Here is a 26226-nt window from a genome sequence, read left to right as displayed (position 1 = left end):
CATCTTTGGAATCCTCATTTGGAGTAATGGAGGACTAAAGTCCCAAGATTCTTTTTTTATTCCTCCTCCAGCCAATATAAAAGAGCAACACACCATTTTTTGTGGTTTTGAAGGAGACTAAAACTCTTCTAGCTTTTACTCTGTCACTAACATCCAAACCACAAGCTAGCTCTTTAGAAGGGCACTCCTTTTGAGTACTTTGCTGTAATCTAGATTTAAGGCATCATGTGTTGGACACAGTCACAAGACACAAGTCACTCATAAATAACCTGCTGTTTAGCTGTTAAGAATTCAGTATCTGGATGCAAGCTTAAAACAATCATCCAGTATAAGGATATCACAAATTAACATGGGTAATTAAAAAAAAAAAAGGGTACTTTTAATATTTTCTGTTTTCTGCTTTTTGTGGCAGGGAGGAGGGAGTGTGTGAGATAGGGCAGGGCAATTTTTTCCCTATTCAAGCCTTGATTTGGGACAATTTCATTTCAAGGAATTTAAATCTGCTGCAGCTCCAGTCCAGCCTGATGAGTCCAGTTGCACTTAACTCATTTGTTAGACAAGAATGCAAGACACAGACACTTGCAATACTGTATTGTTTCATCATACCTGCTATCACAATTTGTGGTTCTTTAAGACAGGGATTCAGAGTAAACAGCTATTCAAAGTAAGTTAGCAGACCAGCAAGCATCTTTGGCCAGCTTGTAAGAGGTCCTGCTACCAAGCTCTGAGTGATCATCCTGGCAGCCATTTCAAAATTCCAGCATAGTAGGACTGTAAACTTTTCCTTGACCAGCAAACAGTGATTTAGAATTTTAACTCAACTGCTGGTAAACATACTCCTTCACACAGACACTAAGACAGCCAATTGTCTTTTTATTTCTAATGGAACTAAATTACATGTTGCCATGCAGTCAAGGAAAAAAATGATAATAATTAAAAATCTGATTCTGTGTAAAACCCCTTAAGACCTATATTTCAAGCTGGACACCAACTCCTTCACAATGAGTTATTTTCAACCATCAAATAGTATTAAAAATAAGAAAGCTAGTCTAAAACAATGGCTTTCTAGTGGATTTATCTTTTTATCACCATCTCTATTAAAGGAGTTATATAATTTGAACATAAGTTACATGTTCTAATTAAATTTTCCCAGTATCAGTTTAGATATTCTGCAAAGTTGGATAACACAGGCTGAATTAATGAAACTTCCAAACGCAATGCAATTTAAGTACCCAGATTCCATGGTCCTAAAGAAAGGAGCAAGAAAGCATATTTAGTAGCAGGCTGCTCAGGTTAAGCAGCTAATGGGACAAGGTTCTAGTGACAGTTTACTAAATCAGTCGGAGATTTCATTTTTTAATGTGGCATGGCATTTGTTGAACAGGTCCAATGCAGGAAGCTGGAGAAAGACATTGCCATCAGACAGCTATTGAACTTGCAGCGTCAAATACACCACAAGACTGAGCTATAGAGGACAGAATAAACAGCCACACGTTCATTTGGTATGAAGAGTTGCTTCTGTTTAATGTCATTAGGTAACATCACTTGAGATACTACAGTTTTATATAACGATGTAACATCCATAAGTTTCTACATTTCCAGTTTGAGACAAACGCTTAAATTTGTGCCTTTTTTTTTTTCTTTTTTTTTTTTTTTTTTTGCATTTGCTGAAAGTGCAAGAGAGGTTTATATAAAAGACTAATTGAGTGAATGGCTGAATTGGGTATGAAGGCTGTATTCAAGTTGACTTAGCTCTGCAGTTCAGCAACTGCTTAGGCATTTGATTTAACAATAACATTTCAAGTTTATACTTTGTATTAACAGAAAAACCTCTGACACATCACCACTGGCCAAGAATGTAACTGTTACAGTCAGTTGTAACTAACTGATTTAAAAATCTGTAAGTAAAGAGGTTCTTGAGGAAAGATATGTTTTTCAAGAGCATTACCTCACATTAATGGCAATAGGTGGTGCACCTGTTCTCAAGGAGTCTAGGCATGGAGTGAAGCCATTATTGTCTTTTTGCTTTCTAACTTAATGGAAACATGCTACACTACACCATGAGACAACTCAAACTGAGCAACATCAGCAACATTCACTGAGACATAAGCAAGAAGCCTACCTGCTTGTTCCATTTGTCTGCCAAGCCACCTTAATAGTAAAGTAATCTTAGTAGATTTCCCTCCCTGAAAAATGCCATATTAGCACCAAGACAACTGTTAGCGTCCACAACTACCTCAAAGTTCTGCAAGAAGTTTTTCTGCTTATCTGACTCTACAGTGTAGGCCTCTAGTACTCAGGGCTTCAGCAGTGCTGTCACAGACCCCGCAGTCCCTTTATTAAACATTTATGGTAGAATGATAATTTTACTTTTAGTGAAATAGACTAGTATTAGACTCTTTTCCTCTACATACAGTTAAATTTTTGTGGCTCAGAGACCAAGCAATGCGCCCAGTCACCAATTAGAACTGAGTAGCATCCACTCAACTTTACAGCTGGATGCTGCTGTGATAACAGGCAACAGACCTAGCTGTTTAAGGTATGGAGTTTTAGCTACTAATTCAACTCAGCTGAAGGTAACACCTCTTCCCCAGGTACATTAAGTTCCTATATTTTGGGACAGTAAGTGCTACATAAAAGAAAATGATGATCGTATTTACAAGACACGATTTAGTGCTGTTGAGCTCTTCTACAGAAGACTGCAAAGAACTAAAGTAAAGTTAACATCCACCAATATGAATTTGGGTTTCCAGCGTGAGTCAATATCCCCATTTGCTTTGCCCTGAATTATCATCTTCACAGCATGTTCTTTGAGTGTTCATGCTTTAATCCCCTTGGATATGCTTTAGATTGCAGACATCATGGAACAGCAGCAAGAATGACAGACAGTAAAGTGAAACATGTAGAAAAATCATGTTGAGAAGAGGTCCAGTTATTCCATTTGTCCTTTTCTGGTTACACCTAGAATGATGGAAAGGAATTAGTGTTAGGATGGCTGTAAGCTGTAGCCTTATTCTTTAAACTAGCTTAGAGCCACTGAGAACAAAACTAAAGCAATAAATACCAACATTTGTCTTTTGTCAAAAGCTAGACAGTATTTCAGGGGAAGACAGAGTACGGAAGAGTAGTAGATTTGCTGGATCAATAGTTCATGTTCTCTAGCCAATGGTATAAAAGCTAGAATTATGTTAGTTTTTAGTAACAAAAGCTCTTCTAACAGCTTTTGATTAAAATCAGAGTAAGGCTATAACAACCTTATTCTAATTTTACTCTGATTCACCTGGAGTCCAAACCTGCAATTATTTAGGTGATTGAACTTCAGAAAGATGTATAGGGCAATGCTAACATGTATGCTAACATGCTCCTTCATTTATCTGAAGATAGTAAGTCAGTCCCTTTGAGTTCTACAGCACATATTTACTCATTAACTTTCCTCAAGGAAAGGAAATCTAGATCTACTGTGGGATTGAGATTTAAGTTTGTGGAAGAAAAAAGTCTTTATTTCTAAGAAAGTAAAGCTGTCTAGGCTTAGACAAAATGCAGCTATGTACAAGTCTGAGTAGAGGCACTCTAGCAGACTTATTCTTTTAGGGACTGTTTGTCATACTTTGGAGACCATTAGTGTTAAAGTACTGTAGTTTTAGCCAGCTCTTTACCAAAGATTTCCTCAATCAATTTCAGAGAATGATGTAAGTTGTTTAATTAGTGGAAGACTTACCTGATCTATGCAAATGGGTTGCCAAAATTATCACCAAAAGGATCAGAATGTAGTTTCTGAGATTCCTTTTAAGGAAAGAGAAATAAGCTGTTAGTGGATTTCCAGGTTTCACCAGATTACTATGCATGGCTTTATCAGGTAGTTCATGTTACAAACACCTGGAAAGAATACCTTAGAGTCTCTGTTAAATGCACATTAACTGTACTGCTTTAACAAGAGAAGAGGGCTCTAAGCTGTCTTAGCAGTTAACCCAGTAAAAGGCAAAATATCTTTCAGAAAAGCCATGTGTGGTTACTGAACAGTCCTTTAGAGCTGAGACAGGGGAGTCACATTGACATCTCTTTCAAATGTTAGAAGTCTAAAGTCAGTATTCTGAAGTTGGTTCAGAATTTCCACGAGGGGCTTCAAGTGCTGTGTCCCAAAGGGAATAATGTGGTGAAGCCACTTCCTCACCCAAGGAGTACTGAACATGGAATCTCCCATACGTTCAGCTAGAGAGTTACACAATCCACACTGCTCAGTCTACTCTAAAGAGAGGTAAGTACAATTGAAGTGGAATATGTCTGCAGCTATGTTATTTTATATATTTTTGTAGAAGCTCCCAATACTAAAGAACTTTCTGCTAGTGCTTGCAACTTGGGGAACTGGTTATTGAGTCAAGCCAAATGGAATAATACTTTGTTAGCCTTCTTGCAACAAATGCTTCCTATTAGATTACGTATTAACCTCAAACATGCAAAATGTTTTTGTTGTAAGGCCTCTAAAGCTAGAACTAAGCCAGTGTTCAAATATAGGTACCCCTGTAATTAAGGAGGAAGAAAGGTCCTGGGTGAGTTTTTGTGGTGGTGATGTTGTTGTTTTTTTTTTACTACTTACAGATGAGGAACTGAAAAGATCTCTTTTAGCTTGACTTTCAAACAGACCATCAGCTGGCAGCGCAATTCGCCGAGGAACAGGCTTTGGTGGTTCTGAGAAAGAGAGAGATACTCCTAAAATCACTTAACAGCTGTAGCCAGTACTCAGCTCTACTTGTATAGCAACAACAACATTCATATAATTAGAAACACAAAAAAAGGTATATGGAATTTTCTTAGAGTGACCTCACAGATTTAACTCCTGCTTGTCACTCACTAGACTTAAGCTAGATGGAAATTCTAACAGTGTACAAACTTAAGTGCACCTCGTTCTAGTCAAGTAGTTTAGGCACTAGGAGACAGTGTTTAGCCAGTGTAGTTGATCAATTCTTCAATTTGTTGGTAGAGACAGTCCTTCAACCCTCTGCTTCAGTAACCATTAACTCAAATTTTTGGTTCTATGAGCAGCCACCCAATGAGAAGAGAGGAGAAAAGGAAAAAAAAAAGTAAAAATGTTACCAGGTATTTTAGCAGACAACTCACTAGCTTCCATATCACTATGATCTGTACTATCTTGAGGAATACCTACTTTACAACTAAAATAATTGCTGAAAGCTCCAGAAGCACCTGAAAGGCTTTGCTGCTCTCCTCTCCTTGCTGGTACTGCAGGTGGCTTTGTCAGCTGGAAGTCTTTGAACATTTCCTTGATATCCTTCATCTCTTTATCTCCAAGTGGATCCAGAGCAATGAAAGCATCACTCTCTTTCTTGGATGGCTCCTTCAGTGGTGGAGTTCTGGGTGGTGGCTGAGGTGTGCTGGTTGTTGTTGACAGGGAGGGCAGTACAGATGGTGATGGAGTAGGTAGCGTTGAAGATGTGAACATACTGCTCTGGAAGGGATTTGCAGCACTGGATGGCTGTGACCAAGAACTAGATGGGATTTGTGCTGGCTGTGACCAGAGACCAGAAGATTGAGTGGCTGCTGGACCAAAAGATGCAGATTGGTTCCAGCCTGAGACTGCTTGAGTACCAAAGGCAAGTGGTTGAGTAAATCCTGTAGACTGAGCACTTATCATAGACCCAGGAAAGACTGATGATGTAGTCTGAGTGAAGGAAGGTGTCTGTGTAGTCCATGCTGATGAATTTACTGGCAAGCCACCTGGGGGGAGATTGTTGTTACACAACAATTCAGTCATCTGAAGACCACAAGCAGGAGTGTGAATTCCACAGAGGGTACCAGCAAAACATTTTCCGATACTGTTTGCAAAAATCTCTTGGTTTACACTTACAAATCAAACCATTCAGGGATAAGTAGGGGTGGGGGAAGAGGGTTAATTTTTTACTTTGCTGCATTTCAATGCTGGAAGAACAAAATTGAGGTTGACATAACAAAAGGAGGAACATACTTAGTACTAGCACAGAAGTGACAGGTGCATTTGCCATATAGGTACTTCTGTGTAAATGATTATTAAGACTCTGCAGCAATATTACCCTTACAAGTTTTGCTTGGCTCAGGTGAGCCTTGGGTACCTGAAGCAGCAAATTACTCTCAGAGTTAAAGCAAAAACCCCCAGTTCAGTTAAGAATTCAGAGTTTAGGCCTCTATTCACAGAATTAAATAGTTTAGGCCACATTAAAGGATTAGAGGATACAGCTCTATACAAGAAATAAAGTAAAAACTAGAAACCCTGTTTTGATGTTAACAGATAGCTCAGACTGAAGCAAGACCTTCACTTTGTAAACTAACCTAGACAAGCCAATGAATGTGCTGTGAAGAAGTCCAGTGGACTAGTTAGTGCAGGTCCTGTTTGTGGCACTGAGCTCAAGCTAAGCCTCTCTGTAGTTGGCAGAAAGAAGTCTGGGCTGAATAAGTCATTCGGTGCAGTCTAGGAAGAAAAAAGTTTTTGTGAGATGCCACGGCAGAACATATGTAGCACGATCAAGGCTTCCTAACCCAGAGCTACAAGCTTTTATTTCATCTAAAGCAGAGTAGGGAGCTTTGATGTATCATTTAGACACCAAGTATAAGAGTTTCAAACATCGCTATTTTGTTCATGCCTATGGAGATACATGGCATTAATTAGGTATAATATATAGTAGTCACAAGTCACAGCAGAAGAGTAGGACTTGAAATGACTGAATTATTTGCTATCATAATAAGCTCCCCTCTGCACCCCACCTCTTTAAACACTATTGCTCAGTCTGCAGTGACCCCTACAGTTGTGGCAAGGTCAGCAACTGAGTTTTGCATCATTTTAGTACAAGACAAACGAAGCTGACCCAGAGCTACCCTGTGTCTAATTGGACAGGTCATTGAGATTGCCCTCAAGAGGCAAATACTCAGAAAGTATATTGATCTGTAAGTTGATACTAGTAGCTCACTGTTATGAAACCATAGGTTAATGGGCATACTGCTGTCATAAAGGGTTCAGGCATTCTATTAAGTGTCAATATGCTTAACAGCATACTTACCAGACCTTTATGGAAGTATGGCAGCATTAAGGAAGAAAGTATAGAATTTAGTGACCACAAGTACTATGAAGCATTCATGAATATTAAAAGGTACTATGGCTGCAGAAAGGTTTGAGTAAGCGTGGCAGGCAGAAGAGAAACAGATGTGCTGTGAAGCTATTTAGCCAGTTACACAGCATGAAGACAGAAAAGCTTCCTTCACCCAGCTTCTCCAAGTAAAAGCATGCATATCACCATAAATTACTTGAACATTGTTCACCTTGACAGATCTCCTTCCTCTTCCTGGTTTGGTACTCTGTGGTGGTGGGCTAATTGTTATAGACTCATGTGTCATGAAATGGATATTGTTTTCAGAATCCAGCTTTACTCCATTCTGCGGAGAGAATCTTTCAGAAGGACAGTTCACAAACTGGTTTGATGGGACTTTCTTAAAGTCTGGTTCTCTGTCTGGTACCTCATCTGGAGTTCTTGCTGCAGACTTATTCTCAAGCGGCCACTGGCTTGCTAGTGCTTCTCGTTTGCCAGTTCTATTAGAAATCTGGTCAAACTGTTTACCGAAGTAGTCAGCATTACCATTTGAAGCACCATTACCCACTGATGTCAAGGGACTCAGACTTTCCTTCTTCTGATCAGGTATTAGAGAATCAAATGAAGGCGGTGCAGATTGGTCTGGTTGTGTGAAAGGATCATCACTGAAAGGGTCTGGATTAGGTGTGGGAAAGAAGCTGAGATTGGCAGAGAAAGAACTCTCAGGCAAGAAGGGTGGCTGTGCCTTTGTTTGTGGAAGAGAGGCTGTGATGCCATTCGAGAAGAGATCCTCTTTTGCAAAAGTTTGTTTGGTCTCAATTTCAGAATTAAGATCCACTAACAGAATCTCTTTAGCCTCCTATTTGTTCAGAGAGAAAAATAAGGTTAGTTTTATATAGGATTTGCTGCACGGTGCAAAAGCTCAAGGAAAATAGCTGCAAAAGAAGACATTCTAGCATCCAATACATTATACTAGTAAATATTCAAAGTCACACAGGCAGGCACTGCTGTCTGTAGTCAAATCACAGCTACTTGCTTTCTGAAACTCAGTTCTGAAAGCACCTTTTTACAGATCCCATAGTTAAATATCAGATACTTGTTCTTCAGTCTAGTGAATGTAGGGTCATTAAGCACTAATTATGCCTAGGCTTTCACTTGAGTCAAGAACCCCTGTTTGAATTCTAGGTCTTTGTTTTGATGAGTTGTCAAATCACACAGTCTTAGTGTGACTTCAAGTTGCAGTCCCAATTTCAGAATAAGATTGTAGAGCTACTTGCCAGTGAAATATGTTAATTCTCCACCAAGCATGCAGTAAAAGGGTAAGACTTGGTCTCTATAGCTGGTTTGACAGCACCAATTGTGTCATGGCTGATGGTGGCCTACAGTGCAGAATTGAAAGTGATAGGATTTTTGGGCCATACTGTGGTATGACAAGGTTTATGCACACTTTTGTGCAATTAGGCCAAATTCTGAGCTAGACCTACTAGAATAATGTTAGTTACTCTAGTTAGTAAGTGAGTACTTCTATAGCCCTACCCCCTAATACACTAATGATCATTAGAGAGATGTCTCAGTAAAATCATTACCTATTACTAGGACTAACATTGCTTTCAAAGCAAAAGCCAAGACAGTAAATCTAGACTCTACTTACTGTGGGACTGCTCATATCAGGAGGTGTTGACATATCCCCAAACAAGTCCATCTGGTCAACTACCTGAGGCCAGAAATATTGAAAGAATTGGTATCTGTTAGAGCTCTTACAAGAGCAAGAATCAAACATTATGCAGATTTACTGTAAATGCATCTAAAAATACTGCATTTCCCATGCAATATGGAGAAAGCCAGCAAAGAACTCCTTAACGGCATCAGCATAAAGTTCTATAATTTAACCTACCAGTTTCATTTTTTCAGCTTGATCGGCTTCACCACTGTTCTGTAACAGAGGGATATAAATGTCAGCAATAACTAGAATATCAAAACTAGCCTCAAGTAAAGGACTTGCAGGTTTTAAAGAGCAAGTGATGGAAAGAGGAAGCATGAAGGAGATGACTACTCAGTTCCACACAACCCTTTTAGTCCCATTTCAATGTAATTAGGCATCTGATATTGCCTCCGTAATGCTGATAGTGTAAAGAAAGTCAAAGCTAGTTGTGGTGCAGCAGCATACCTAATCAAGAGAGGCTGAGTTGGAGTGACTTACCTCAGTCTTACTTACTTCTTCACTCTAAAGAAAAAAAGAAGGCTTTTAGTACCAAGATATCATGTAGAACATCAAAAGTCTCTCACTTTGGAGAAGGTTACCAGACCCAGGTAATCAGACTGCTAGTACAACTAGCAACCAATAAATTCAAGTATTCCTGGGTTTAGACAGACCTCAGTGTCAAATCTTAGAAGAGCCCAAAACTCAGAAAAATTGAAGAAAGTTTTATTTCTATTCAGAATAATGCCAGTGCTATATTTTTGCTCACCTTTTTATTTTCTTCTTCTTCTTTCTTCTTCATGTTATATATCAGTTGGAAGAGATCCTTAAGATCAACAACTAGAGGCTCAGCCTGAAAAAAATGTAGATTTTTAGGCCATGTACTACTTTCCCCTGTACTTCAACTGAAGAAATCTGTGCTGCAAGCCAAACTTTCCTAAATGATGCAAGAGTTATGTTGAGATAACAGGAAAAGCAAGAGTTTAAAGGCCTTTTTAGTCTTTATACAAGAGAGCTTATGCAGAATCTAAGGGAAATGGAGTACAATCAGTTTAGAACAGTTGTTAACTCCACAAGAAAAGTGGCTGTATTTGTGCTAAGCCTGCTATGTTTTTGCTGAAAAGCTTGGAGTGCAATACTTCAGAAGTTCATAGTAAGTCCTAGAAATGCAAAAATTTATCCAAATCTTCTGGCAGTCTCCTGAGAGGAAAAACATTTTACATTTGTGTCTTTTTTACAAACTCTAGTACTAAACCTAGAGAAAGCTTCTACAGATAACACTGCATTTATTCTAAAAAGCATACAAATAGCAAATGAGCAAGGCCAGCATAAGGCAAGATTATTATCACCTCAAATGTGTAAAGCCGAGACCAGCTTTAAATGAGATCTGTGTCATGATGACAGTCTAATGTGAGTTAGAAATCATGGATTTTCCTGCACATCCATTAATAAGAATGTTGTTGCTGAGAGGGTGGCAGGTTCAGCTGTACTGCTTTGGAACTTTTGCTTTAGGCATGCAGCAGCTGTGTCAACATCTACAGTAGGACAGGTCCCCCTCTTCAGCCACTACCATTGGCTCAAGTAGAGAATTCGTTGAACAGATCTCACTGTTTACATCTGCACACCATCCTCTCCTAAATCAAGGGGTTTAGACATGAAACTGCAGGAAGAGCCATCTAAAAAGTTATCAGCTTTAACAAAGAGTACAGCTGCAGCAGACTAGAGCTCCAGAAGTCCTTACTTCTCAGCTAGAAAAGTTTGTGACAAAAACAACTAGAAGCAAGTTGAGGGCTGTCTACAGGTTGGCTGACCTTAGAGGCTGGCAAGCAGCATACCATGGTGAAATGAGGGAACAGACTACAGAGTACATACAAAAGGCTTTTGTACTTAATCTATAATTCCAATGAAACCAGTACAACATTTATAACATTTATAAACTAATGAAACAGACTTAGGAGAGGGTCCTCTATATTTGCTAATGAAATAATAACATGCTACAAGGACCCCCTCAGTCCCACCTGTAGTGGGCCTGAAGCTGCCAACAGGTTCTCCAGGAGGGCAGGCAGGGATGCGTAAAAGAAATTTCTAGCTTTGAAGTCTTGATTCATCATTATAGTGACTGTTATAAAAAGAATATAATGACAAGCTAATAAATAATAGATGCCTAACTTCAGGTAGTTTATGATATTACATGATTCTCAGGAGTATTTAAGTAGCTTACCTGCACTACTCTTTATGTACAGAATCTCCTACTCTTCTTTAAAGGGAAACATTGCACAAAGGAACTTTGCATGGGAGGAACCTATCATAGAAGGATCTGAATACCTCACGGATGCAACTCTAGAAGGACCAGGCCTGCCATTCACTGGCCGCAGAATCACTCTTGCAATTGAGTAAGTGATTTCTCTGCACAAGACAAAGCATTACAAGAGCTAGACTAGTGTAGTTCTATATTCCTGTTAATTCTGATTGAAGCTCTGGCTCTTTTACTCAAGAATTAGCATTCTCACTGAGAGATGCCCATGATAATGGCTCTGTTCATCTCACTAGTGACCATGCATGGTGCATGGACATATTAAGCATTGTTAGTCAGAGTAAGCAAGACTACTTGAGCGTTTTTATTTTGGACTACAAAGAAGCTGTACAAGACAGAAGCCGGTGATGATACAATCAATTCCTATGGTCCTCCTCCCCATCTGTGCTGGTATTCCCCATAGGAATTTTGTAGGATTACCAGCAAAACACTACGCCCTTATCACATATTAAATGTTTACACAATACCTCTTTTCATAGCAAATGGAAGAGGGTGTCTGATCCATACCTGTTGTGCTGTTTTTATGGCAAAAAATTGGTGCTGGCCTTCTCCTCCACATATATAACCAAAGGCACGATTGTCTGTTACATCCCGAGCAATAAAGGAGATTTTGTTTACTGGATGCTCATGCTCTATAACCTAGATTTGGGAAAAAAATAACTATTGGTTTAAATTGCAGGAGATACAACAGCTGCTATTCTCTGTAGTTAAAATGATTGAGACTGTCAAAAGGCTTCAGTTCAAGTCTCAGATTTCCCACCCTTTAACTAACCACAATAGGATGTAACTTTCTTTCTGGTAGGAGGTTTTAGCATTACAACCCACTTCGCAAGCCAATTTTTATATGTGAAGTGGGGCACAGTGCCACTAAGGAATCTAGTTCAGATTGGTCTAACCTCCAAGTATCTCACTTGTTTTAAGAATCACATTAAGAAAATGTGTTATATCTTACCCCAGTTTTCTCATCTATTATCTTGATACCAGAGAGGGAGATGTTTACCGAGATCTTCTGTTTGTGTTGACCCTGGGAACGGGCTGCCACTGCCATTCCCTAAAGAGGATGAGTATCAAAATATCGATGAGACTTCTGCAGATGGAGCTTTAACTTGATCCTTTGTATTCCTCATGGGCCTATGGCTGTGACCTTATTAGTGCTAATCTAGTTATTCCCATGCAACTGTAGAGTTAGAGCAGCATGCAATATATGCCTGCATAGGTTTGAAGTGATACTCAGAACTAGTTTCCTTTATAAGCATTTTAGAGCTTTAAAACTTATTTTAGTTCACAAAACTGCTGCAGTGGCAGCATCTTTACCTGCTTTTCTGGCCTGCTTTGAAGGTATGTGAGTGATCCACACTCTAGAAGTAATAGTCTTCGTTGCTTCAGTATTTCATTTATTTTTTGGTTTATTTGTATCTCTTGGTGTCACCATTGACACAGAATGTCAATTTGTGCTTTGAGGTCAGTGTTACATTGCACAGTATTCCCCTTCTCCCCATCCAAAACCCAACCTTACCATTTGTGATCAAATCCATGCTACTAGCATTCACATTGGATACCTACAGACCCAAAGGAGTGTTCCCAAGCTATTGGAGAAACATTGTCCTTTGAAACAGGGATTACAGCTTTAGAAATAACATCCATCTAGGATGGTGCTGTTATTACTATGTTACCATTAAACTGTATTTGAAACTGTGCCAGTGACCTTAGCCTTTTGAAAGCTAACAGGAACAGATTCCTTACGTGACAGCTCAAGCCCTTACCTTCAGTTTCATCATTGAATCCTGACTCATTTTGTCTCCTCTTGCCTCTGGGACATCATCAATGCCAATCAGTTTAGCTTTGTATCTTACACCATCACCTTTGAATCTAGCCAAGAGAGATTCATCTGTCTTTTCTGGCCCTGGAGACAGAGAAGAGGTCTAGTGGGTCTGTTTGTTTGTTTTAAAATTGTTTTTTATCTTTGTTAAGAGATATGTCTGTGTTGTGGATTTGAGATCTTTAAAAAATATATGCCATATAAGTACATGGTAAAACATTCCCTTGAGTAGAGCTGACTAACAATCCTTACCTCTTTCAGTCCTGTGTGTGCTGCAAGATGGTTATTCCTTTAAGGTCACAGTGCTCTTGCAGAATATGGCTCAGTTCAAAGACCCCAGTGCTTAATATCTGGGAGGTTCAGAACAACTGCTCATCGTTTAAAAGACTAAAATATTTGCAGGCAACAGCCAAGTAGATACAGGTTTTAAGGAAGAAGAACAAGCAGAAGTGGTTCTTCCCATGACCATACAGGATGTTCAAGAAGGCCTTCAGGTGTTATCTCCTTGTTCTGGTGTAGGCATATTTCTCCTTGGTGTGCAAGAACAATCTCCTAGTTCCCACACTAGAACTTTCTATCAGCACCATCATTTGTCTACAAGTCCTGATACTCCTGTCAATCTAATCACTTGGGATTTTAGCTAATTTGTTATTTCTGCTGTTCCTGCTAGTAGGAACTGCTTGCTTTTCTTCTCTGTATGCCCAATATACTTTAAGTGTGAACCTAGGTATCTATTTTTATGGGAGGTAATTATCTTTACACGATCTAATCTATCAAAAATATATTATCTGATCTACAATAATTTTCATGGAATGAGTTTTCTAGCTTCTCTGGACTAGAATCTGTGTCCAGCACAAACTCCTCTCTCTGGAGGGAGTGGAAGAGTCAAATTCAGGTTCAGACTGATAACTACGTTGATGGTCCAGGGTCTGGTCACCTCCTCAGGAGGCTTTCATGACTCTGGGCTTTTGCTAACTCCCCAGGCTCAGCAAATGACTCATTTAACAAATGGAACTGAGAGCTTTAGAACTTAAGGTTAGAAAAAAACTTTTAAAACTAAAAGCCTACCTTCTGGTTAGGTTCATTATACTAGCTTATTTCCTCACTCTTCTAGTCAGCTTGAAACCTCAGAGTGGATTTAGCTATAGTGATAGAGTGATCTTGGTTTAGGTAAGTGTAAAAGATTAAGGACACTAAATAGAGGAGATTTTCAAGAGGTAAGCATTACTTACCTTTCTTTTTTTCCTTCTTTGAAGACTGTGCTTTTGGTGGAGCCTGTTGTTCAGGCTGGCCGGTGATGGTGGTGGTGGTAGTTGTTTCAGCTTCGGTAGACATGATGAAATGGTGGCCAGTTACGTTTTCTGTAGTTTTAAAAAATGCAAATAACTATTAGTAGGCAGACATTATATTTTACCTTGAAGAATAAATATTCTTATTAGACCTATTAGTCTAGCTTAATTTGCTTGCTAAGGCCTGAAAGCATTATGGTGATCATATAGGAAACCGTGACATGGCAGGCTACAGAGACCACGAAGTTATGGCCACTAGGTGATGAACCCTCACCTCAGTAATACCTAGACAGTGGATCACACAGATCTACATCAACAGGCTGTATTTGCATCTACCTGTTTAATCTGTCAACATTTAGCTTTTTTACCCTTTAAAGCTATTTATAGAGTCTCAGATATTTTGCTCTATTCTTCTTCAGCACTGCTCTATTCTTCAGCTACATCTCTGAAGGAGGATATTTGAGAATGCAAGAAACATGTGGTAGGATCTGTTCCAAACACCCATGAAGATGACACCAAAACACCCAAAAGAAGCAAGTAGATATTATTCATTTTTCTATAACTAGCAGAAGTCTGAGGTTATACCACCCAACAGGTAAAACCAAATAATTTCCTTAGGTTGTAGACAGACTGTTCCAGGAAAAACACAACAAAACTGCAAACCACCCCCCCCACCACTTGTCTTAACAGTAATCAAGTAACCTTCAGGTTTTCAAGAAATCATGCAAGTTGACAAGAAACTATGGAGGTTTAGAACTCCACTCTATACCATACAACCCTTTTGCCTCTGAGACACAAATTTAGAAAATAATCTGCAGTCACCATGTTTTGTTCCTACACAGCTGAAGCACTGATTCACACTTACCAAACAGATTGGATTTGACTTACCACCTAGTGTGGCTTTGTAGAGTTATGAAGATACCAACCAGAAAGAATTAGACATTCAGATCTGCTACAGAAACCATGCTATCAATCTTCTGTCTGGGATATTGCAATGGCTTCAGTTAGTCCCTTGACTTTTAGGGTAATTAATGAAGTCAAGAAATTTTTTATTTGATTAAGTAGTTGGGCTACCCTCTAATTCCCCTTATAGCCAGGCAAAGGGTCACAGATCAAGCCACTGCTTTTCTCCAGCATTTGAGACACACTGTGTTTGCAGATACAAGTGCTGGAGCATTGTATATCATCTTGCATTAGAAGTTTGTTATTTTCAACAGCCTATTCCTCATTTGCCTTAGTTACAGTTGGTGCTTTATGCATTACTTGAAATTCACTTTCAGGGTTTTGTTCTCACTCCTGCCTTCCACTCTTCCTCAATTCACTACTAAGTCAATAGCTACACACTGACTTACCCAGCTTGCCGCTAGCTAACTGAGTAATGGATATCAATGCTTAACTGATTCTTAAACTAGGAAGTACACAGATTCCAATATGTTAAAGAGAGAATTTCACTCTGAAAGCCTCCATTTTCATTTAACGAGGAGAGAGGCCTTTAGGCTGTTAATATAAGCAAAATTAGATCTAGCTGCTTAACAGATAGTTTGTGAATTGCATTTAGCATTGCTCAAGTAAATCAACAGAGATAAAAGCACTCATATGGCCAAGATCTGTCAGCTGTACCTGTTCTTCTCTGTAAGCAACTTATTTGGCCACAGTTAGGGTACATTTGATGCAAGAGAACAAAGGTGTTGCTGTGAAAGTTTCAAGTGGTTCTGAGTAGTAATAAGTGTCAGAGGAAGAGTTTATATAGCAAGCCATGGTTATTTAAGAAATGTTATCACTGAAAGAGTGGCTTGTGTGCCCATTCTGACAAAGGATCAAGGGGCTTAATAAAGCCAACAGGGATTTTGCAGGATACTTGCAACAGTGCTAAAACAGATTGTATCTATTGAAAACTGCATTTTAATCAGGTAAAATGAAGCCTACTCTAAAACTAAACTAGCTTGCCTGATAGTATAGTTTTGGGTGGAGATGGCCTTTAGACATAAGCATAGGGAGCCTCTCCCTAGATTTATCAAGTCCTTCAGAAATAGGGATAAAGGAAAGAGTGTTAAGGTTGGATCAGTAGTTAACTAACCACCGCCATTTGGAAGGTTACTGTTTAGAGAATAGAAGGAAAGGGCCCAGAAGAGACAGAGCCAGGACTCGCTGTCAAGAAGCTGAGTTATAGCTTTAGGATATTTTGCCCACCTCTACGCTGGAAAAGAAGAAACAACAATCTTGAGGCAATGAGTCCTGACTGCCAGTGATCCTGTTTCCTCAATTTAATTAAGTAGAGCTACACACAGCTCTGGTGTTACACAGCTACTGTATCTCATGTTGAAGGACAGTTAAGAGGTATTAACAAGTAAATAACCTAGGAAGGAGCAAATATGCACAAGCAAGACCATACTTTGGCACCTGTAAGGTGGGCAGCTGCCATCTTTAAGCTCTAGGCATCTCTAGTCATCATTGTCATCCACCTCCTTCCTAGGGAAGCCAGACCACTTAGAACCACACAGCAAAATACCTTAAGATGGGAGAAGACGGGCAGGATTACACATAAGTCTGGCTGAACCCTTGCAAATACCTCGTCTTACTATGAAGGTCATTTTCAGTGTTAGAAATTCAATTTTAGATTAGTGAGAGCCTTCTGACCAGTTTACAGGACAAACTTTCATATTTGAGATCTGGCACAGCTCATCTCCCCTGATGAGAGTTCACAGTACATGACAGTTAGTTGTTGTACCTCTGGAGAGCTCTGTGTCTCTGAGAATCATCTCAGGAGCAAGAGAATTAGTGAAACTAAAGAATGCAAGGATAGAAAAAGCTGATCTTAATATTTGGTCATATTTTAAATACCTACTTCATGACATGGGAGTTAAGCCACAAGACTAGCACAAAACTGCCTCAGGCTTTACCTTAAAATTTCACTGGAATAGGGAGGGCAACATTACATAGCTTAAGCTAGCAGTATTCTAGTCTGCTGACCATAAAGGAGTCTCAACCACAATTAAATATAGATTCTGTGCTTCAGACCTAAGCCAAAGCTTAGCAAGGTCCGAAGAGCACTTCAGTTTGTCTTAATGGAAAGTTCTGGTGTGCTCTACATGCAAGTAACTAAAATGAAGTTAAAATCTTCTGTTTGTAGATCTTGCTATTGCTTAGAGACTTCCTTTCAAAGTACTCACTTTCTTAGTATTTCCTTACTCCAGCTGCAGGTGTAAAGCATTATTCTATTACACTTCAATTTTGAGTTCATCTTCAAAGAGTCAGCCAGCAAATATGACAGGATTAGAGATGCATGTGCTTTTATGCAAGGATGCAAGGGCAGTCATGCCTTCAGACATATTGCCACAGTAAAGAACAAGATCGTTTCCACAGCAACTATGTCAACACTGTTGAATTAAAGAAGTTTGAATCTCCTCCATGTAGATGAGTCCATTACTATCACACCTTAATTACTCACTATGCAACTGTATGATCCATCTAAACTTCTATGCTAAATGCACTGTTTCAAAAGCCTAAAGACTACAGATTTACACCTTGGGAGAAGTGCCCCAAGCTCAAACTACTGTATCAGTAGGTACGCACCATATGCATTTTTCTCACCCACTTTTCAGTTTACTCCAGAAAAGTCTTATTAAGAGACCACAAGTAGAATCTTCCTCCTTTCCTACAGGGACTCTCCTTTGAAGAATGAGAGGATCCCTCCTTAGGGAAAGACCATGTCAGGCCCTTAACACACAGTGCGTGAAGCATGACTTACATACTGCCTCAAGTCAGGCTACTCTCAATTCAAGCACTGTACTTCATTTCCACACGTCTACCTTAGGAAAGCCCGGTCTTATGACTTTTGGCATACTGTGCTTTTGGTGTTTTCTCTGAACTCTCTACAGGGAGAGCTGTAAGAAATGACAAGTCATCCTTGAAATACCTGTTTCTTAGCAAGACTTGGAAGAACATGCCAAACAATTTTGTTGAGCAACATTTAGTTTCCCTTAGTGATGCTTTTACCAATATCCTCTCTTTGAGTAAGGGGTGGCAACACAGTGGATACCCTTAATGATTATGTTTTGTCCTGTGCACAAGGCAATTGAGAATCTTAATTATGGCTGTAGTCTGTCATGGGAGTAAGGACTGAACAGACAGGCTTTTTTCCTCTCAGCAGACAAAGACAAATGTCTCAATGTTGATGAGAGATTATCTGAGAAAAGGTTAGGGACACCTAAAAAGTCAGAGCCAGATAAGCTAAACATCTGCTCAGAAGGGTAATACTTTGTCCTTTTCACAGCTTGTGCTCCTTCTTTGTCCCTGCAAGTACATGATTCAGCTTAAAGAGTTATTACACGTAAATATTAACCTCAAATCAGAATCTGCAAGGCCAGGAGAGGACAAGAGAAGCTTTTACTGCCAAGTGTGAAGTGTCAGAACGAAGTACTAAGAGGAAGCACAGCAATAGTTCAAGTGCTGAACATGATTCTGAGGCAGGTTGTTCCCTCCCCCATGCACTCTTGGAGGGTTAGTTAAGTTCTTCTTGTTAGAAGGTTGTATCAGGACCTGCACAAGGTATTCTTAGAAATATCTCTAGCCATCAAGTAAACCTGTTTTCAGTAAACAGTAACCTCATTTCAGTAAACTCATTTTCAGAAGGCTTATAGACAAGCTTTCCACTTGAGCAAATTCAAAACTTTAGTTTTCAGGCTAAGAAAACAGACTAAAGGCTACACAGCAGTACATAAAATGACTAGCAAGAGTCAAAGATGTAAAGCCAGATAATTTACTAATAATGGACCATTTTGACTGGCAGAGTTCTACACATGTTAGAAGTATAATAGTGTATTTATGTAGAGCTCCAGTATGAGTGACTGACATTTGCATCTAACAACTTCCCAACTGCTATATTTTCTGCCTAGTTCCTGCTGCAATGATAGTACCCCAACTAGCCTTGAGAAGCACTAGGCATGCATTATTAAATCAAAAACATTAATGTGCTAATCCGACTTTTGCTTTCTAAACAGGGTCAGTCATCCTGAGGAGTCAAAATATAATCTTAAATGTTTTGTTTCATTACTAGAACACCCATTGCTCTAGTATCTGACAGTGTCTTAAGAGTTCAAGTTAAATAAATGTTCTGTAATGTGACAAGAGATTATAGTGATTTTGATGGAAAATTCCAGATGTTTGTTCTGATGCAAGCACTACCATTACTCTGTTTTCTCTACTACAACAATCAAATTTTTCTCTTAGGAACCAGCACATCCAACAACTAATATACAGGAGAAGTAACAGGCTTATCTACAGGTAGGTTATGTCTGACATGTTCACACTTACACATAACAAGTACCTTCTTGAAGACTAGTGGTAGAAGTAAGTTCACAGACAGCTTGGGAACTGTTTCCCTCCAGTTTTTTCCATGTCTGGAATGCAAGAGTAGCATTACTTGCCAGAAAGGTGACTGAATACAGGTTCTTACACTGCAGAGACTAACCCAAGGTCCTGTAGTTAGTCTTGTAAGAGAGATAATGAAAAGGATATTGAACTACACTGCTTGGCAAGCGAAGCTATCTGTCATTCCCACAATTCAGTAAGGTCTAGATTAGCAATGCACCCATCACTAGGTTCAAAGAGCCTGTTTAACTGTCCTGTTTAGGCTGTAGGTAGGTAGAAACATGATTTATGGCTGAGATCATTTGCTTGATATCAGTTAAGTCAGGAACTCACCTGCTGGACAAGCACAGTAGAATAACAGGATTTTATTTTAGGGAACATCTTTTGTGCAACTTGCTTTAAGCCTTGTCTTCTTACCTAAAAGAGTGCACTGACACCTTGCTGAGGTGTAAAGGCAGACTTTTTCTAAGGACTTCCTCTGTCAACAGGAATACCTGTTTGAAATAAGCTACAACAGTACTTACATATTGCAGGATAGAGAACATAGTCCATCCATCTTCATCTCATACAACCAGTAATGAGAAACAGGGAAGGGTGGCATTCATCTGCTTGGTAAGACAGAAGTATGATCTTGGACACATTAGGGAATACCTCTTTCATTCTGCTCCCTTTCCTATTACCAAGTGCAACACTGATAAAGGCTTTAGTACACTGATTAGTCATGTCAGCTACAGATGTACCATTGCTGGCGCAGGATCATGTCTGTGAAGCTACACAGACATTTTACCATTCAGCCAACTTGCCAACTGCTGTTTCATCAGTTGAACAGAACAGTCTGTTCTCATCACATCACTGCATAAGTCTATTCTGAGCTCTTTGGTTTTTAGCAAGAACACAAATTTAAACTTAGTTCCCGAAAGTGTTTTCTGCACACTTTAATCACAACCAAGAGAATATCACTAAGTTAGCAGCTGGAACTGAACAGGTTGCTCAGTTCAAGTGGTGCAACTGAACTGGTACTCTCTGTCATTCAACTGTGCTTTTAAGCACATGATTTTTGATAAGATAATCAATTCTCAACCCAGCTAACACAGTAGCTCTATTTTGGATTTTATTTGCACTTGTCATGGGAGTAAATACAACTGTTGCAGGAATATTAAAACAGGGGGCTCAGGGGAAGTATTGACCAGTTTAAATAAGCTGAAGCTGATGAAAAATTTAGAACAATATAAATTAGCAAGTGAAAAGCATTTAATGAGCTAGTGCTACCTGGTTCCCTGAAGACTTCATGTCAAGATGAAGGAAACTAGCACTGTCATAATCTGAGTTATTTTTCAGCCAGAAAGTTCAGCGTCCAAAGGTAGTGTCTAGTCATCTAGCTAGACCATCTCAAATTATGAGTTGTTCCAGGAATAAGACAGCATCTTGCGATGAGTCTTGATACCAACCTTTCCAACCTCTGTTCACTATCTAGCATTCCAACGTATTAATTTTTTGGATTAAGAACCCCCTTCACTTTTAGTATGAGCAATAACAGCATCTCAACTCCAGATCCTTCCTTTAGAAAGAAATTGACAGGTATCCCAGTATGCCTTTTCTTGATAGAGAGTGATTAATTTGGTAACATAGATTTATTATTAAATAACATACTGGGATTATCCACAAAAGTTTTCTTCCTATAAGTCTTACAGAAAGGCAAAATGTTTTGCAATATGCTAAGGGGCCACTCTTCTATACCACTCTCTCCAATTGCTTGTTTTGAAGCCTCATAAATCAGTGCACCTGAGCCAGAGCTCATCAGTCTGTTCTAACCATGGCTAAAGAAAGCATCACCTGACTACTCACAGAATGAGGAATCTCAAACCATGTAGCTGCAGTGCCTACAGCTCAATCTTCTATCAATACTCCTTGTTGAGACTCACTGAAGATACTAAACAACCTGGAAGCAAAGAAGTTGTTATTCAAGGCAGCTAGTGTTTACTCAGATGCAACTGAGTTTGAACTGGACAACAAATCAAACACTTCATTTCCAACTGCACTTCTAAGGCCCTCCTGCCTGGAAGGCCTGTTTCTGATCTTCTTGTTAGTTAGTATAGTAAAGGACTCTTGCCAACAACCATGCTTTTCACCCCTCCTTCTCAGAGCAGGAACTTGACACATATTGAAGCTGTTATCATAGGTTATTTCAGCTGCATGCTGTTAACTGTCCACTGCTGGCGCAGTTATCCCCCTTCACAGTCTGGGTGTGTGCAAGCTGTACTGAGTCAGATTACATATGTTCTCCACAGTTTATGCTGAACTGTGTTTTCTTACCTGTTCATAAATGTATCTGTATGAAAAATAGGATTTTCCTGTGTTATTCTTGTATTCATGCAACCTAAAACTAGGTAGTCATGGCCACACCACTGAGTGCTGCAGTTTGCTACCCAGCCTGATTATCCCATAAGAAGCCCATCATTAAATATTCATTTCAGCAGTTTTGAAAAACACTCCACCTAGCCCTCAGAGAGTGTACCTCTCATTCCATAAATTGTAGTAGCAGTAACTGTCACAAGAGTCACTCCATGCTGCCTCTTGTAAGAGATGCATATTATGTTCTTTGTGTGTTATGAGAAGACCCATGAAAATTCCGCTTGCACCTAATGAGGATAGGCTCTTCTACAGCAGTTTCAGTCCTGTTAGGTATTATGAAGCATACTGCTTAGTATAAGGGTTACTCTTGCCTTCAAGGTTAGTCATTACAAAGGCCATCAGTTCTCCTTTGTATATGCAGGAAGAAAGGCAATGAATAACTAATCAAGATTCCAATCTAAAAGGGTGGTACAGAAAGATCTATATCAGACATTAGAAAGGATTACTCAGGATTTTCAGAGCTCCACTGCAGCTTCTTCAGTAGATGTCCTACTAAACAGCTAGTAAAGTTTCACAGATGACTGTTCTGCGGTAAGTTTCCCTATTGGTAATTGTAGTTACACATACTTACAACAGATGTTAGAAGAAGTACTTTATTAGAAGTGTCATTACTGCTCCTAAAACCAGACTATAAAGTAATCCTGACCAGGATTTCTCTAATTTCACATCTCTATGATGATCTTTAAAGCATGTTATAGGAATGCCCCATCCATGAGAAACGTGGAAGAACAAGCGTCAGATCAAGAGTTTGCCTTCCATCAATCAGGCTAGTTGTTGTTTGCAGACAGATCTATGATTCAAGCTACTAGAAGACTAGTCCTTACTCATAGAGTGACCTTTGTGCCTTCCCCCAAAGCACAAACAACCGTGGTCTGAGAAAACACAGAAGAGAACTATAAGGTAGAAACACAGGTTACAATACTAACACTACATCCTTAGAGCTCCCAACTACTCTTGTCCCTTCCTAGGAAGAAAGTTTCACCCATAGGTTTACTTGCTCTGTTGAAGAGATAATCCTCATCAAGTATTTCACCTCTCATTTTATTGCTTCAGGATGCAACATGAACTGACAGAGCAGCAGGAAATTCAGCTTTAAGGCCAATAATCTGTCCTTAACCGGCCCTGTAATGTCTGAACTTTGAGATTTAAGTGTACATACACCAGCTATGAAGCTGTATTAAAAACTTTCAAAACTAATTAAAAATTCCTGCAGGTATTTGGGATTAAAGATCTGCAAGGCATTTCAGCTGAGACACTTCATCCTCGAGGACTCCAGAGCATAGGCAAGACAAAGTCTTTTAGGTGAGGGAGACTAGAATGGTCTATGTCCCCATCAGTCAGGGCTGAGAAGGGCTAGTTGGGAGAAGATGCTTTGTTCAGCACTCAGCTGCCCAGCTTGTGTAAACAAGGTAATCCTGTTGAAACTGGTACCTCTTGTTTATTGACTAGACCTTCCACTGTGCTTCATCCAGCTTCTTTATAGCCCTGAGACCCTTGAACCCAAATGCTCAAAATAAGGTTTCTAAAGTCAGTTTGTCTTATCACTTACGATGCTTGGATACCTTATCCTATTTGATCTTCCTAGTACAACCCCAAGTTCTGCTTCTGTGGAGTCCATGCTGAGGTTGTGGAGTAGTAGCTTATGTCTGGTTGTGTTTCAGAGCAGAAGCTCACTAAGACCTCTTACTAAGACATCTCCCCCATCCACCTCCTGTGGCAGCATAATGATTCTACTAACAATCCATTAGTCTACATGCAAGATCTAAGATTTTTCTCCAAAATCCTTGCAGATTACAACTTACATCCATGCTATCTCTTCATTTATTTTGCCAGAGTCTATTCAGTAAGCACGATCTGCACCATCAACACTGTTTCTAGAAGAAGCTTTCTCTGGATGTGGAATTTATTGCCTCATTGTACAAGCAACTTCATGCTTCTGTAGTACTCAGAATATTGCTAGCCTTGCTGAATAAAGTCCATAGGCATTCCTAAGGACTGGGTTAATCCAGCAGGTCACACAAATGTCCTAGCAGCATAAAGTTTACCAGGAAAGGAAAGCATCAACAGGAGAGAAAATTCTATGTGTTTGGCAACAACACTCAATGACCACAGTATATTGTGTACTTTCATTACTTCATATCTCAAGCTATAGTTTTTATTCTAAACATCCTTTAATTCTTTAAGCATTAGCCCTTGAGTCATCCTTCCTTGACACTAATTGCATTTATTTGCTTTCCCGCAGAGTTAAAAATCTACCCTTTGCATATATTATGCTTAGACTGTTTCTTTTCATATCTGCTTGTGAAATAAAGGCCTTAAATAAGAATTATAAAAGTATAGCCATAGCAGCTACTGGTCTGCAGTGTTACGCAGGTTATGCAGGTACTTTGATGAGCAATACTCTACTCAGAACAAGTGGATTGTGTACTGCAGTTTTTTAGAAATTCTTAGCAATGTAGCAGAAGGCCTATGTTAGATTGAACAATCATCTCTACCTTCATAAAAAGAAACTGATGCCAGATTTTTGGCATTTGGCCCATCCTTCCAACCAATAGTTCTGAGTACAACCCCTGGTGCTCATCCAACAGCTTTGTTTAATGTAAGAGCACAAGAGTTGAGAAGTACCATAAGTCACAGGACTTCACTAGCATTATAACTGCAGAGCAGGTCACTACCAGACACAATGACATATTTTCAATTTAACATTACCTGGCAAGACTTCACAGCCAACTGGAATACACAGCTTCATAATTAATTTTCTGTAATTGAATCTGCATCTCTGTTTTGTCAACTTACACAGGTGTTGCCATCCCCAAGTATACTTATGCCTATTCTTTAGCATACAGTGGGTAAATCTAAACCTGCATGCTCTCAGATTTGATTCATTTCGGGCAGCCTTTTAGAAGACTTCTGAAGCAAAAATATAGCCTTTTAAGGCATACTAGCTTCATTAAGAGAAGATTTAACCAATTTCCCATTCACAAAAAAAGAAAAAAAAAAATCAAGTTAATCCTACCTTACCAGTGGGTTTGCATGCTTTCCTACTAAGTGTTCAGGTAATCAGACTCAACTTTTCTGAGGGGTAAAAGCTCTGCTACAGGGACACCCAGCTGAAGATGAGCTATATTGGCGACACCTGCATTAATTCCATGACCCAGTGCACAGACACTACCCCAACTTAAGTACCACCATATGATTAACTTCAAGACACACCACCTGAGAAGTCAGTTTCTCAGTCCAGGTATAAGATTCATTCTAGACAATCCATGACATCCACAGCTATACCCATTTACCATAGGCAGAAGTAGCATCCTGAAATTCATCAGCAGACAGAGAGTGTACAGCAAAGATACTCCATCCAAAACCAAAACAAAACCTTACCCCGTCTTCACAGCATCCTGTGCTAATCTCTGCTGCTAGAGAGATTCTTTCATAAAAGATGTTTATGTGAAATTTAGTTTTTATACATTTAATTTTTACTATATTTAATGATTTGAATCCTCCTCCTTCTCTACACACAAAACCGAAACTGCACGTTTATTTTGCTTTGCCCTCCTGCCTCCCCCCAGCCGCCAGTCCTGCCGGAGCCGGGAGCAGGATACGTGCGGCTTCCACCCCCCCTCGGCCAGGACACGCTCCTGAGCAGCCCGGGACCCTCCGTGGGGCCGGGACCGGGACAGCCCCATCGCCGCTGCCTCTCCGGCAGCAGAGCTCCCCCGGCGCCTCTTCCTGCGGGAGATGCGGGATGTGGGCAGCGAGCGGGGATGAGCCGAGCCCCGACACGGCCGCACGCAGCCCCTCCGGCGCCTCATCCGCGTTAGCGCCCACCCCGCAGGGGTATCATCCTCACCCTACCACAGCCACCAGCTGTCACGTCCTCCTGGGAAAAGTTGTGCCCCCTCTTTCCCCGGTGACAGCTCCTTCTCCCTCTCATCACCGCCCCCCCCCCCCCCCCCCCCCTCCCCCGTTCCCCTCCCTCTGCCTCCCCGGGCTGTGCTAGAGCAGAGCCCAGCTCGCAAAGCTCCTTACGTGTTAGATCCGTGCCGCTCCGAGCATGATCCAGTGACCGTAGCCGGTAGCCTGACTGGGACCGCGGGACTGGTTAAATATTCTGTTGCACTATCGCCTTCAGATAAGTTAGCCACTCACAGCGAGCGATATGGTTTTAATCAGATGCTGGCAGCTGAGCACTACCCAGGAATGCGCTATGATGTTTTTGCTGCTTGGTCTTGGCTACTCCCCCTCAACGTGTC

The 26226-nt window shown here is 40.0% G+C and overlaps 1 protein-coding gene across 1 annotated transcript; it reads right to left on the bottom strand.

The window, feature by feature from the left end:
* Positions 1 to 1498: 1498 nt before the first annotated feature.
* Positions 1499 to 26226, bottom strand: DAB2 (DAB2, clathrin adaptor protein). Its single transcript, XM_027635397.1, has 15 exons — positions 26003 to 26226; positions 14135 to 14263; positions 12847 to 12986; positions 12036 to 12134; positions 11591 to 11722; positions 9539 to 9622; positions 9271 to 9294; positions 8965 to 9003; positions 8722 to 8784; positions 7303 to 7929; positions 6319 to 6457; positions 5162 to 5730; positions 4595 to 4686; positions 3719 to 3783; positions 1499 to 2961 (listed from the first exon to the last, which is right to left on the bottom strand). Exons 2-15 carry the CDS (start codon positions 14235 to 14237, stop codon positions 2933 to 2935), a joined length of 2205 nt encoding a protein of 734 aa, XP_027491198.1. The 5' UTR covers positions 14238 to 14263; positions 26003 to 26226; the 3' UTR covers positions 1499 to 2932.

The sequence above is a fragment of the Corapipo altera genome, unplaced genomic scaffold (assembly GCF_003945725.1).
Source record: "Corapipo altera isolate COAL_440 unplaced genomic scaffold, ASM394572v1 61411, whole genome shotgun sequence".
NCBI lineage: Eukaryota > Metazoa > Chordata > Aves > Passeriformes > Pipridae > Corapipo > Corapipo altera.
This window is presented reverse-complemented; position numbering and strand designations above follow the sequence as displayed.

What these genes read in the sequence shown, in the direction of transcription:
- DAB2 (XM_027635397.1), bottom strand. Translation starts at nt 14,237, where the DNA reads ATGTCTACCGAAGCTGAAACAACTACCACCACCACCATCACCGGCCAG. An exon ending in GAGGAAGGAGATCTGTCAAG is followed by an intron (nt 6,458 to 7,302) that starts GTGAACAATGTT and finishes TTTTCTTCCTAG; the next exon opens with ACTGCACCGAATGACTTATT. An exon ending in AACCCATTTGCATAGATCAG is followed by an intron (nt 2,962 to 3,718) that starts GTAAGTCTTCCA and finishes CCATCATTCTAG; the next exon opens with GTGTAACCAGAAAAGGACAA.